The sequence below is a fragment of the Corapipo altera genome, unplaced genomic scaffold (genome assembly GCF_003945725.1).
Source record: "Corapipo altera isolate COAL_440 unplaced genomic scaffold, ASM394572v1 44b, whole genome shotgun sequence".
Taxonomy (NCBI): Eukaryota; Metazoa; Chordata; class Aves; order Passeriformes; family Pipridae; genus Corapipo; species Corapipo altera.
In genome coordinates, this window is record NW_020884932.1 from 851,394 (window position 1) to 865,186 (window position 13,793).

Here is a 13,793-nt window from a genome sequence, read left to right on the forward strand (position 1 = left end):
TGCATTAAATAAAACACATTTTCTGACTTACACCTCTGACATCTCAAATTTGGACAATAAAAGTACCCTGGATAGAATTACTGGCAAAGCACGAGTATGGGACATCAACAGTGCAGCTAATGGAGAGGCATTCACTTTTCCTGTTGCTTTTGTAGACTCCTAATTGCTGCAAAATGCCATGGCAGTGGGCATGTTTGTGAAGCTTTGAAGAAATGATGACTTGAAGAATTTATTAGCTTGTGTGCAGGGCTGCAGCCTGACTGGCTGGGGAAGGTCCAGGCTGGCCGTGGAAAGCAGCTGACTTGCTGGGCCTGGACTGCTGCACGTTAAACATCTGCCTGTCCAGATAGAATCAGAGAATTGTTAAGGTTGGAAAAAACCTCTAAGATTATTGAGTCCAGCTATTAACCCAACACTACCAAGTCCACCACTGAACCATGTCCCTAAGTGCCATGTCTGCAAGTCTTTTAAATACCTCCAGGGATCGTGACTCAGCCACTTCCTTGGGCAGCCTGTTCCAATGCTTGACAGCCCTTTCAGTGAAGAAATTTTTCCTAATATCCAATCCAAACCTCCCCTGGTGAACTTGAAGCCATTTCCTCTTTCCTGTAGCTTGTTACTTGGGAGAAGTTGCTACAACTTCCTTTCAGGTAGTTAGAGAGAGCAGTAAGATGCCCCCCTGAGCCTCCTTTCCCTATCTCCCACAGCTGCTTCTCGTAAGACTTGTGCTCCAGACCCTTCACTAGCTTTGTTGCCCTTCACTGGACATGCTCCAGCTCCTCAATGTCTTGATACATTAGGATAGTGGTCTGGTCATCATGGTAGGTCTGCTGGTTTGCATGATAGGGGTGTCAGCTTGGGGCTCCAACCTCTGCATTTTCAGTGTTGAAACTGTGATTTGAGTCTGGCCAGCTGTTTTAAGAGAACCATCTTGGACATGCTGTTTTCCAGTGTTTTAGGCTGAGTCTTCCCTCTGCTCAGCCCTTTCCAGAGGGACGGGACTGCAGCCAGGGGCTGAGCAACCTGCCAGCTCTCCCCTGGGAAGGCCAGGTTCCTGTGAGAGGAGCAAGAGGGAACAGAAATGTAACTGGGTGACTTCTGCTAGTGCTGCTCCACTTGTGAATATCTAACTTGGTTTAAAAAATGGATGATCTCAAAATTTGAGGCTCTTCTTAAACTTCCTGTAGGAGATACTATGTGAGAAGCTGCAATACCTCTGTCATAATAACACAGTGGTTGCAAATCTGACATATTGCTGCTCTTTTCACAGAAGATTTTTAAGAAGGTTCATTGAAAGTAATTTTTTTCTATACTCTCCTGACATGAGCTTATTGGAGAGATTATGAAGTTGCTGTTAATTAAAAGGATAAGAAATGAAGCACTGTGTCTTGCCATTCAACCTGTTTCTTTCCCTCTTGAAGGTCATGGAGGCAGAACACACCAAAACAAGAAGTGAGTTGGTTCACAAGGAGACTGCAGCCAAATACAATGCTGCCATGGGAAGGATGAAACAACTGGAGAAGAAGCTGAAAAGAACCATCAATAAATCAAAGTATGTTTTACATCTGGAGATGAATTTATTGGTGAAATCTGTTTGGGGGAAATATCGATTCTGTGGGGTTTTTTGAACTTGTGAAAGGGTATTGCTCTTTGGGCTCCTGTCTGCACGGAGCAGCCTCACAGCACAATTGGTACTGGTATTTGTCTTTGCATTTGTTGTCCTTCTAAGTGTCTTTTGAAAAAAACTGATTTGATAAACTGGTGAACTATGTGGGATAAGAAACCTTTCCTGGGTGGAATCTTGGTCTTGTTCTAGTGCATTGGATCCTTAGGTGTACGTGACTTGAGAAACAGGCCCATGGCATCCACACAGACGCTGTCTGCAGAGCAGCATGGCTCTGTGTGTAGGTGTTTTGCAGCTTAGGATTGTTTGCAGTTTAGTTCTTATTTTTAGTTAGGAGAGCAACAAAGCAAGTGACAGAAGCCTGAAAGGTGTGAGACTGCACTGGTGTAGTGTGCTGTACATCAGACTTGTTTACTTCCTGATGCTGCCGTGGCAAAGCTGTATGAGAGCTGTTCTTGGGGAAGGAAACACACTTCAGAGGGCATAGCTAAGCAGCATAAGTGTCATTAGTAATTGTATCTGCATTTGATGTACGTTTGCTCTGTCACAGAGAAGTGAAACAGCTTTTTGCTCAGAACCTGTTTAAAATTTGGGCCCTGTTTACAACCAATTCTTAATCTTCTTTATATTTCACAGCCTTTTTTTTTTTTTGCATTTCCAGACTGTAGCTTGTCTAAACAATCTGCTTGCTGTATTTAGCTTTTAATCCTTCCATCTAAAAATGACTTTTGGTGAAATCGGTCAACAAAAAAAATCTATTTTGATTGGTGTTTGCTCAATTCCAGAGAGAATTAGCATTCTCAAGCAAGATTAAAGCATGTTTGCTGAAACGGTGTAGCGGCTTGACTTCCTAGAATGAGCTGCATGCTGTTTGTTTAGCGCTGCACAGGGACTGTGAAAACCATCATCAGATCACTAAGTGACAGATTCCTCTGGATGAGAGCAATATCTGAGAAGTGCTTTGGCTGCTAGGAGTTCCTTCCTTACAATAAGATTTAAAATAAAAGCCCTGATTAAGTTGTCAGTGGGGTCCTACATAGCCACGATAGTGTGCAGTCTGATGCCCCAGCTGCCTCTTGTGTGATTTGCTTCTGAGTCTTCATTTCCTTGCTGAAACTACCCTCAGAGGGGTGTTGTCTTGTATCATTCTCCTCAGGACAAGCTGCTTTTCACCTGTGTGGAAGAATTCCAGCATATACCTTCATCTCACATTAAGGCTGACTGCAGTTTATACCACCTATATAGGGTGTTTTGGAGACCCTTTAATAAGGGGTGTACAGAAATGCCACTTCTAACCTAGTATTGAAGTGGAAGATGCTTGATGGCACAAACAGTCACGGATGTATTTGAAGTCACGCTACATAGGGATGTTGGAAAGGTCAGTTGTCTCTCAGCATTGCAGTTTTCCTGTAAAGGAAAATTGAAACTGAGCTGAAAACATCAGTGCTGTCAAGTGGCTGCATAAACTGGGAAATGAGGCTCCTGAACTTGCAGCTGTTTGTATTTTGGGGTGTTGCTGGCTAGTAGCTGCTTTTCAGGAAGGATATAACACCAGCATCCTGCTCTGACCTTCTCCCTGGGTGGTTTGGGAGCGCTGGCTGTAATGCTTGGGTCTTTGAGGTACATTTGTCCATTGTCTCTCACTGTAAACTTGTGGATAGACATGCTTGAATGAGTTGCTCTCTTTCAAGAAAAAGTTAATTGCATTTGCTCCCCACTTCAGTCTGGATTAAGATGCTTAAAGCATTACTGTTTTGAAAGTAAGACTGGTACAGCCTAGAGAAAAGTAATTTAGATGATTTGCTGTATAAAGTTGATGAGTAAAGGATTATTGGATAGTTTTGTTTTGGTTTTGCTTTTAATTTTGTTTCTGGGTGCTTACTTGCTTGTAAGCTATGAGTGTGCGTATGGCTGCACTTTTTCTTAACAGTCCCCAGATCTTCTGGCTCAGTGCCTCTGAGCTGTAGGATAATGAACTTGCCTGTGTTAGCTGGTTTTTGGAAGTCACTTTCTGCTCCGGTGACTTGGGCAAAGTGCCTTGCGCTCCTCCTGTCATCTACTTAAAAAACACTTTGACTGTGCAATGCCCTGGACTTGGACAACTCCTGATGTAGGACACTGATTGCATCAGTGAAGGATTTGCCTGCCCTGCTGAGTTACGGACAAGCTTTCAGCAGTTACGGGGCTGTGGACGTAAGGAGATGAAGTGACCCAAGGAGATGTGGGTCCCTACCCTTCCAGTGCACTGTTTTCTGCTGGCATCAGATGCCAGGCTGCGTGTCAGCAATGAGTGAGCAAGAGTGCTTATGTATGAGCTCCTACATGTCAGCCTGTTGGCATCCTTCCTGTGACTTAGGTGGCATTTTTCTTACCTGTTATAAGTAAACATGCCTGCTCATATATGTATTTGTGTGTAAACACACACACACACACACACGCATATATGTATTGATTTTTTCACACCGTGCAAACACACCTGTGCTTGTGGGGACTTTTCCCCCAGGCTTGTGGAAGCCGATGGAAGGTTAGGACTGAAGCCTGGTTGTTCCCTCCCAATTGGTGCCAGGGTAAGGAAGGAAGAGGATCAGGTTATTTGAGGTGAATGGGTTTATCTGTTTTCCCTGTACATGTTTCCCTGCAACACTGTTCTGTCAGTGCCTGTGGCTTCTCATTGCTTTGGGGTATGGCTGTAGGAGTCCTTTATCTGTTGGGTCCAAACTCTCAACTATAATGTTTTATCCTGCCTGGCAGGTACATCTGTGTAGCCTTTGGCAGGGTTATGTCCCAGTGAGGAAAGGCAGAGGTACAGTTTGACTGGATCAGTGTCCCTGGAAACATTGAGACTTGGCTGTGTGCTCCTACTGATGGTAGGGGGGCTGATTAAAAGTATCAGAGATGGAAATGATCTACTCTTGGGGAAACACAACTCAGTTATTTTGTGTGTGACTGTGTAGTGAATTCAACCCTTCAAAGAATATAGGATCAGAAAGCCACAGTTCTGCACTTCTGAATTCTAGTGCACAGTCCAAAATGCAGCTGCAGTAGGACTTGCAGCTCTGAAGAGGCTTGCTGTCAGGGTAGAAACATGACAAGGGTAGTTGACATTCTATTTCATGTAAAACCATATCTGATTGTTTATCTCTCCCCTAATTTCCAGCTTCTGAGAGATGAGGAAGGTAGTGAGCTCTGCTAAAAAATCAGGGCTTTTGTTTGTTTGGGGTTTTTTGTTTGTTTTTGTGTGTTTGTTGTTTTTTTGTTTGGTTTTGCTTTTGCTTTTTTTTTTCCTCCTCAGTGTTGTATCAGATGATATTGGCTTGTGGGCTTCAAATCTTTGAAGCTGGAATGTGGTTTCTAGGCTTTGTACTGCACCTCTTATACTCCTGTCCTCCTGCAGCCTTATAAGCAAATGTTGTTGTCTTTTTGTTGTCAGAGGTAGGAAACAGACCGGGTGTGACACTGTGTTCTGTGTCCAAGCAAAATGTTTGAGAGCTGTGCAGCATGAGGGAAGCGCCTGGTGGGCTGCTGATGGGAAGTGCTGTGCCCTTGTATGTGGTGCTCTGACCTCCCTTCATCCCCTTGCCTTCACTGAAAAACCCAAGAACTGTGCCTTCAACCCCCACATCTGAACCCAGGGAAATCTAATGTTTACCTTCTTTAGGGAATTTACATGTGCTGTGGGCTGCTCAGAAAATGGGTACAGAGAGGATGCCTATGCCTGAAGCTGGATGTTGCATTTAAGTATCTTGCAGAATCTAGGCCTGAAGGAATTGTGCTGTCAACTCCAAAAACTGGAATTTTAAAGTTTTTATTTAGGTCAAAAGACCCATGAGAAATAGAAAGAGCAAGACATTGAGAGCACGTGTAGGTGTCCTATCATCTAGATAGTGGTCTCTTGGGGTTACAGTGATACACGAAATAGCTGTGTTAGTGCTACAAAGAGAGCAACTCCCACTCCAGTACTCTGCATTCAGTCCCAGTGATTGTAAACAATTATTCTTTGTTTTTCCACAGGCCTTACTTTGAACTCAAGGCAAAGTACTATGTCCAACTAGAGGTATGTATGTAATTCAGATCCATCTGAAACTCTTTACTGCTTATGGTAAATACTGAAATTACATCTAAAGTGCTCTGGCAACTGTGTTGTGTTTCTGTAAAAAACCAATTCAAAACCTCTTGAACAATTTGCTAAGCACATTTTAAAGATAAAAGACTAAGAGAGGCTTTTTTTCCTTGTGTGAAATCAGAGTGTTCAAACCCTGCTGCTTACTGCCAGAACCAAATAAATACAGTTTGGCTGTGTTTATTTCTTGTAGTTTAATGTGTCTGGTGTTTATTTGTTTGTTGTGGGGTTTTGTTTCATTTTTTCCCCTATTGTTTTGTGCTTCAGACTGTTTAACTGTCCTTGAGGTGCTCTTTTATGTTTACTAGTTGGATCAATTAACAGAAGAAGTAACCTGCTTGTACTGCTCAAACATCATGCAGATGTGAATTTCTGATTGGGGTTTGGGATAAGTGGGATTTGTGATTTGGTTTGATAGCTTCCAGGGCTTTTTTTTTTTTTTTTTCTTTTTAGTATCTTTGCACTTCATTCTGTGTGGTGCAATAATGTCAGTGCTTGGGCACAGCACATGCCTTGCAAGGCACAGTGGCCCTGGGGTGGGCATGGCACTTGTTCATGGGATGGTACTCCCTCCTATTACAGCCCTTAGTCTTGGAGCTGCCAGGGCAGGGAGAGCAAAGTAGCCCTACAAATTCAAGTGCAAGAATCACTCTCTTTCTACTTGAGTGGCTTTTGCTGCATATGGCCCCCAGAACAAGGAGCCTGGCTCCTCTGAGTTGAAGGGTAGTGACTGGTGCTGTAGCTGTGTGTGATGTGCACAGGGTTTAAGTGGAGCATGTTGCCTCGCACTGTTGGCCATGGGTGCAGGAAGGCTCCAGTGGGGTGCTAGGTCAGTAGGAGCCTAGCTAGAAGAAGATTCCCATTCCTTGCCTGGGATGCAATGCATGTCCCACATCTTTTTTGTGAGCCCTTCCCTGGGCTGCCTGAGATGCAACAGCTCTTTGTAAACCTTGGAGACTGGCACACACCCTTTTCTTGCCAGGATCCAGGCTTGGATGCCCACTGCTGCTGTCTTGCCTGCCTGTGTAGCTGTGGTCAGCAGCTGTTGCTGCACAGAGCTGAACCCTTGCCTGCTGGGTGTCAGCCCAATAATCCCTTCTGGCTGGAGGCCTCTTTTGAGAAATACCCTTTTTCCCAGGGGCAAAGGCCCGTTGTTAGGGGGCCTGTTGCTTCTCAGTGCCCTTCTGAAGTAAGGTGATTGTGTAAAATGTAATACAAAAGACAGCACAAACTGCTTTTAATGTACAATATAAAGTGTTGAGACAGCCACAGACACACAGGCAGTGTTTTCCCTTTGGGAAACAGGGGGTACAACACTTTTGCCCTTGCTCTAGAGTGGTGTTTGTGCCTGGGGACACAGAAACTGCTGTATTATAGCTGTCAGGGTTTGAGGCTTGCCGCTTTCTGCTCTGAAGGTTTAGTGACCAGAAATGATGGGTTTGGTGCTCAGTGGAGAGTGAGGCTTAGCCCCCTCAGGGGTGATCCCCAGCCTTGCTGTGCCCTGCAGACAGGGGCTGTCAGCAAACCTTAGGGGTGGTCCAAGAATAAGCAATGACATTCTGTTCAGAGCTGCATTCCTATGAGAAATCCTGCACATTAACTGAGTAGGGGCCCTGCTCTGTGCTCAGCCAGGGGAAATTACCACACTGCAGAGGTAGTCCCAGTTCCTGTGGATTGCCTTGCTGTTATCTCCTTCACAAGTGTCACTGCCTGTGCTAGGGTGCTTTTGAATTCCAAACTCTCCCATCCCCTAGATGGTATCTAGCCCTGGTTTGTGCCAGCTTGCCTGTGCAGAGCCAAGTCCTCTGGACACGTAACAGGGAACTGTGTGCTGTGTGTTGTTCACAGTGAAAGTCCGTCTAATACCTGTCTTCCTTGTTAGCAACTGAAGAAAACAGTGGATGACCTGCAGGCAAAGCTGGCCCTGGCAAAGGGAGAGTATAAGACTGCCTTGAAAAATCTGGAGATGATCTCAGATGAGATTCATGAGAGGAGAAGGTCTACTGCTATGGGGCCCAGAGGATGTGGCGTGGGTGCTGAAGGGAGCAATACCTCTGTGGAAGACCTGTCAGCAAGTAAACCGGAGTCTGACACCATCTCCAGTGAGTACAGAGCACTGCTGTGCTTCAGAATATCCCATGGGCATCGTAAGAAATGCTGACATTAGGATTGCTCTGCGTATTCTGCAGTTTTGAAATTTGCTGGCTGTTGTGGGACTGTGGCTAAGTTGTTATGCTTCTTGTTATTACAGAAGTTGATTACATTCTTTTACAAGGGGAAGGGTTATGAGTTGAAGTGCATCAGCTGTTCTCATAGCATCACTGTTGTTTTTTGTACAGTACTGTATGAAAGGAGCAAAATTTAACACACTTCAGAGCATTTTTAAGCCAATGATGCTGCTGTTGGTGACTTGCCTGAGGTGGTCTCAGGCTGTCACAGATCATTCAGCCAGGTTGCTGAAGTGGCAGTGCTGTTTGGAAACAGACCTTTTGGATCAAGTGCTTGTCTCCCAGTGCTGGGCCTGTGGCAGAGGAACTAAAGGTGCAGCTGCAGCACTACAGAAAGGTGTGATGCTTGCACAGAAGCGTGTAAGGATAAGCTCCTTCGCACTGTAGGATCTTCTGCCAAGATGTGATTTCAGCAGAGCATGTGTACTGCGCACAAGGGAAGTGAAGAAGCAGCAATATGCTGATGCAGTGTGCTGAGGGGCTCTGTATAAGATGGGTGGCAGCAGCAAGCTCCAAACAAGCTCCAGGCAAGCTAGGTAACCTCTACTTTCTGGTGGTACGTGGGGACCTTGTGTTGCAAAGCCTGTTGTATTGAGAGTTTGCGTTTATCCTGGCTCTGGGTGAAAGTGGATAGATGGCCATTGCATGTGACCTACTTTTGCCTCCCTCCTGGACACTTTCTCCAATTCTTGATGCAGAAAGTCTTTTTCTGCTGCCCAGTCCCACAAATTCCAATTTAATTTGTATTTCAGCTCCATTTCTGCAGGGAAAAGTCTAGGTCAGGATTGCAGGAGATCATAATTGCACAACCCTGGTGCCCAAAAGCAGAAAATGCAGTTTCCCCATAGACACTGGTGCATACTCACACTGAGGTCTTACAGGTCTGTGGTACAGCCTGTCTGTGCCATGGGAGCTGGGAGGCAGCTCTGGGCTGGTGCTTGACCTCTGCACTGGTAGGACTTCTTGCATGATGCGTTGAAGCTCTCAACTCAGTACGGTGCAGCTGGGACCTTTCTGAGTTTGGCAGCAATTGCCTCTTTAGATACCTGCAAGTCCCCCCTCCTCATGCAGAAGGCCTTCTTTCTGAAAGGCTTAGCCTAACTGAGTTAAGGTTTTCTTGTGCTGAAGGAGTTCAGAGGCCTGGGATGTAGGGGCAGAAAGAGCCAGAAAAACTAAAGTTAATTCAGTTGCTGGCTCTCCTGGTCACTGCTGAGGCTGTAGGCAAGGACCGGCAGCATGGGCTCATCCCTCTCTTTTAATTGCACAATCTGATATAGGTGGAAGGACTTCAGGTTGTGTCTAGTGCCAACACAACTGGGTTACAACAGGGCAGGACTAGCAGTGTGCCAGACTTAGTAACTAAAATAGCCTGGATGAGTTATGTAATGTGTAGGGAGGTTTCCACCAAGGTCCTTTTATATCTTGATTTCTGTCTGCTGGAGTTGAATAAAACACCTTGTCATCAGCAAGAGTTTTCTCGGCCCTTGCAGATGCTCCCGTGTTTTACAGTAAGTTTAGATGGTGAAAAATAAGCTACAGTTTGACCTGTGCTGCTTGTAGACTGGCTGATGTCAGTGCTTCTTGTCAAGTAGAGGACTCTCTAATTGGAAACATCTTTTTTCCCCACCTTTCTTTGCTTTCACCCCCTGCAAAGTTATCTGTATTGCTCACCATATATTGATAAAATACAGCAAGTTGAGAAGGCCACTCTGCAGTCTTGTATTTAACATCATTAAAAATAAAGCACAAAACCACAAGAAAAACTGTCTCTGAGCTCAAAGTGCCCTAGAGGGGGCTCAGGAAGGTGAATAATGCTGTTATCCATTTTATGTTTGAAGCCTTTTAGGTCAGTTCTGCAATGTGTAAGTACAGTTCTGCACTCTGCAGATCCAGCAGAAAGAGGCTGAACATCTCGGCAGTAACCGTATTGGTGGCTGCCTCTGTTGGCACTTTTATGTCCGAGTGGTGCATGTGAGCCCTGGGCTGCCGGGCTAACAGAAGAACTACTTTGAAACTTCTCCTTTGAGCTGTTTTTGTTAATGCTGCTGCTTTGCTTCTGCTGCTCTTCCAAGGCGGTTCTGAGCCTCACTAGCAATGGTGGGAATCAGGAGACGGAATTGAAGATAACCTCAGATCACTGGACATGTCTTGCTCTCTGTAGGACATCTTCAGGCCAGTGTGATTCCAGCACACACTTCTCTTGTGGAGAGTCTGATGCACGTAAAGGACCTTCTGATCCCAGCGGGACTACTTGTGTGTGAAAGTCTTTGGTTCATAGGTCCCCATCCTGCAGTGAGCCATGTCTGAAGTGTGTTAAATTTTAGCAAAATGTACACCCCTATGTTGCACAAAATGGAATCTTCTTTAACGTATTTCTCCTCTGGTTGCTAATAAAGACCCTGCAGCTTAATCCAGACAGCTTGGAGCTGGTTTGCTTTAATTAGAACTCAGATTTGAGCAAATATGATCAGGGAAAAGAATATATGTGGGTGGGGTTTTTTTTTAATTTGATGTTGCTTGGTGATCCTCATCCGAAAAGAGATCTTGGGAGTTTGTGCTGGATTTTAAGTGCAGGTGTGTGAAGATAAGGTGGAAGCAATCGGCAGATTGGGAGCTATGTCTTTCTAATTAGTGCCTTAAATAACCAGGAGTCTGTGCTAGAATCACGATGCTGGCGAGGCAGACACAGGGGATTAGGCCCTGGCCTAACTTGTGTAGTGAAGACCACGAGAGCACAAGACCAGCTGGGCAGGGGGAGCAGGGCCAGTAAAAATCCAAGAGCTTCTTGGCATGAGGAGCAATAGAAGATGGAAACCTGAGAAACTGCCTGTGCTTGTGAAGGTGCAAGAGAGAGGGCACGATTACTAACTGGAATATTCTCTGAACATTGCAGTGGCTTCAGAAGTGTTTGAGGATGATAATGGCAGCAGCTTTGTATCCGAAGAAGATTCAGAAACTCAGTCAGTATCCAGCTTCAGCTCTGGTCCTACAAGTCCCTGTGAGGTGCCCATTCAGTTTCCTCCTGTGACACGACCTGGAAGCCTGGATCTGCCCAGCCCCGTATCCCTCTCTGAGTTTGGGATGATCTTTCCTGTCCTCGGCCCCCGAAGCGAATGCAGCGGGGCGTCCTCCCCCGAGTGCGAAGCTGAAAGAGGTATGCACAGCTGGATACGCCCTGGGCCAATGTTTTTCAGTCTTATAAAGGGAGCAGGAAAACCTTCTCAGCATCCCTAGGTGTGTGCCAGCTCACTGAGCTCTGACCCACTGGCCTCTTCCTTGGGGAAGGCAGTTCTTGAAGGCCCTTTGTCTCAAAGTTAACAGTGACATCTAAAGCATTTTAATTATTGTTCTCCTGGCTGGAAATGTTCCCCAGTTCTGTCTTAGCGGAGAGGGTGGAGGTTTCTCACAAAATAAGTGTTTAGTGGGGTTCTGATGGTATGTTTATTTTGAAGGAAAATCTGAATTAATTAATTTATTTTTTTTAAAATTATTGTCTCGCTTGCTGAAAATCTTGCTTTCCAGGGGAAATAAAAAAACCCCCTCACATAAAATAATGTGCCAAAAGGAACCTCTTGCAGGCTCTGCCAGCCCTAGCTGACTAATTCAGACTAAAGGATTACCATCACCCTTGTGTGCTCCAGCCTAACGCTGTGTTGATTAATTTGCTGATGCAGTGCACAAGCAACATTTTGCTCTTGCTCCTGTAATTTTTGCTTGCTTTGGCAAAGGAAACTGCAGAGATGCTCGAAGCTTAACTTGCAGAATGAAATCTGGGTTTAACATCCGGTTTAATCCTTTTTTTGCAGGGGATAGGGCAGAAGGGGCTGAGAACAAGACGAGCGACAGAGTGAACAAGAATAGGAGCAGCACCAGGAGCAGCTCCACTGAAGGGCTGACTTTGGATAACCGAATGAAGCAGCTCTCCCTTCAGTGCATGAAAATCAAAGAGGGAATATGCGCGGGCAGAAAAGCTGCCCAGATTGGCTGAGTCCTTCTTGTGCCCTGTCCTGATTAATGGGAGTCTAAATATTTATACATGAACTTCTAAGTGTTTGAAGAACATTGTGCCAATAATATATGCCAAATCTTAAGCGTTTACTCTGAGAATTTAAAAATGCACTAAGAAGTTTAATTGATGTAGAGGGCTGAAGTTTTTATTCAGTAAACCCTTTGTAGGCCTGACGAGTTATCAAATGTTTAAGCTGTGCTCATATTTCACAGACTTTGTAAATTGTTTTGTAGCAGCCTGGCTGAAGCAATAACTAGTAATGTTCCCGTGTAAATTCATGCCAGTCGGGGGTCTGAAATTTAAGCCAGACATTTGCAGAAAGCGGTTTGGCTTCGGTTTTGTAGAATGAAATGCTCTTTAGATACAGCTGATCTCTTGAGTACAAGTGGCATATTCTTTAAACATCTGTATTTGTCTGTATTATGCTGAAACTGTAGAAATATTTTGTATACAGGAAAGCTGTTGCATGTGTGAGGTCTGAAAGCCTTCACTCTTCCCTTGGTGCTCACAGAAAGGATAAAATGAGTCATGCCTATAAAAGCCTATAAAACAGACGGATGACAGAAAGGGGATGGTAATGCTCAGCAGAGGTAGGCCCTTTCTAGACACCTTCCCGAGTCTGGCTTGGACTCTGTGGGTGATTCCAGTGACCAAAAAGAGTTGATTGGCCCCTTGCCCTTCCCCTCCCATGAGAAGTGAAGTATTATTTTTCAGCACTTTAAGTGTTTGGGTTTTTTTTTTCCCTCAAAAATGGGAGTCATAGATGTTTTCCAGACAGCTATGATAAGGGATTCGCCCTTGAAATATGCATGAAGAAAAGGAATTGCCAGTGTAGATTGACAATGTGTTCTTAAGCTTCTCCGTAGGTTGTACTGTGTGGGGGTTTATAACTGTTAAAGGGACTTGGGATTTTAGTATGCCCTAGAAAAAGTGTTCAATAAAACTAGAAAGGGCACGGGGAATGTTTTGACAGCAGCTGTTAGACAGTAGTAGTGTCTGATAATTATGCTAATAAGTGGTAGTAAAAAAATCCTAGGACTCTTCAGTTTTGGTGACTAAGCATTTCTGAAAGCACCATTTTATCTAAAATGTCAGTTTATATTGTTAATTTGATGGGAATTTTAGTATTGCCCAAAGTATTTTCTATTCTATGTTTTTGCAGTCCTGTTGTATTTCATCCCTGCCACAGCTTGTGTATCTATTCTCAAAGTTAATGTAAAATTCTTCACACTACAGTAAACATTTTTGTTTTCCACATTTTGAGTCTGTGCAAGTGAAGTTTATCCAAAGCTCTAGGAACCGAATCTTCTTCTGCAGCAAGTTTAGTCTCCAAATATCGACTTCCAGCTGAAGACTGCAGGCTGGAGTAACTCTGGTATTATCATCATTGAGGTACATGTTGCCTCCTTCCAGCTTCCTGAACCTCTGCATATGTGATTCACTTTTTATTCTGAACTGTGCCACAAGACCAGAGCTTTAGTCAGGTTTTCCAAAATCCCTTAGTGTGCTGAAGGAGGAAGGTATTCTGTTACACAACACCTCTGTACCTAGTGCTGCTGAAATTGGCTGTAAGGCCATGCAGAATTGGAGGTAAAGAATCCTGTTTTCATAAAAAATAGATTCAACACATTATAACTGTTACGCTGTAGTAGCTTTAAACACTTATACGTTCACATCTTCCGAAGACTTGAAGGCTGAAATCTTCCATTGCCAGCAGTTCCTAGGCCCAAAAAGTGCTTAGGAAAGAAGTCTGTGGTTGCAACTTCTGATGTGACCATTACTTGGGGAAAAGCTGGGGTAGGCAGTATTAAA

The 13,793-nt window shown here is 44.5% G+C and overlaps 1 protein-coding gene across 1 annotated transcript in view; it reads left to right on the plus strand.

Annotated features, from left to right (window-relative positions):
- The window catches only part of SH3BP5 (SH3 domain binding protein 5), a 52,897-nt gene extending 39,659 nt beyond the window's left edge, over positions 1 to 13,238 (plus strand). Inside the window, exons 5-9 of the mRNA XM_027659357.1 lie at positions 1,422 to 1,552; positions 5,636 to 5,678; positions 7,627 to 7,846; positions 10,866 to 11,126; positions 11,779 to 13,238. Of these exons, the coding sequence (XP_027515158.1) occupies positions 1,422 to 1,552; positions 5,636 to 5,678; positions 7,627 to 7,846; positions 10,866 to 11,126; positions 11,779 to 11,960 (837 nt within the window). The 3' untranslated portion in view covers positions 11,961 to 13,238. The remainder of the gene's footprint in view (positions 1 to 1,421; positions 1,553 to 5,635; positions 5,679 to 7,626; positions 7,847 to 10,865; positions 11,127 to 11,778) is intronic.
- The last annotated feature ends 555 nt before the right edge of the window (positions 13,239 to 13,793 follow it).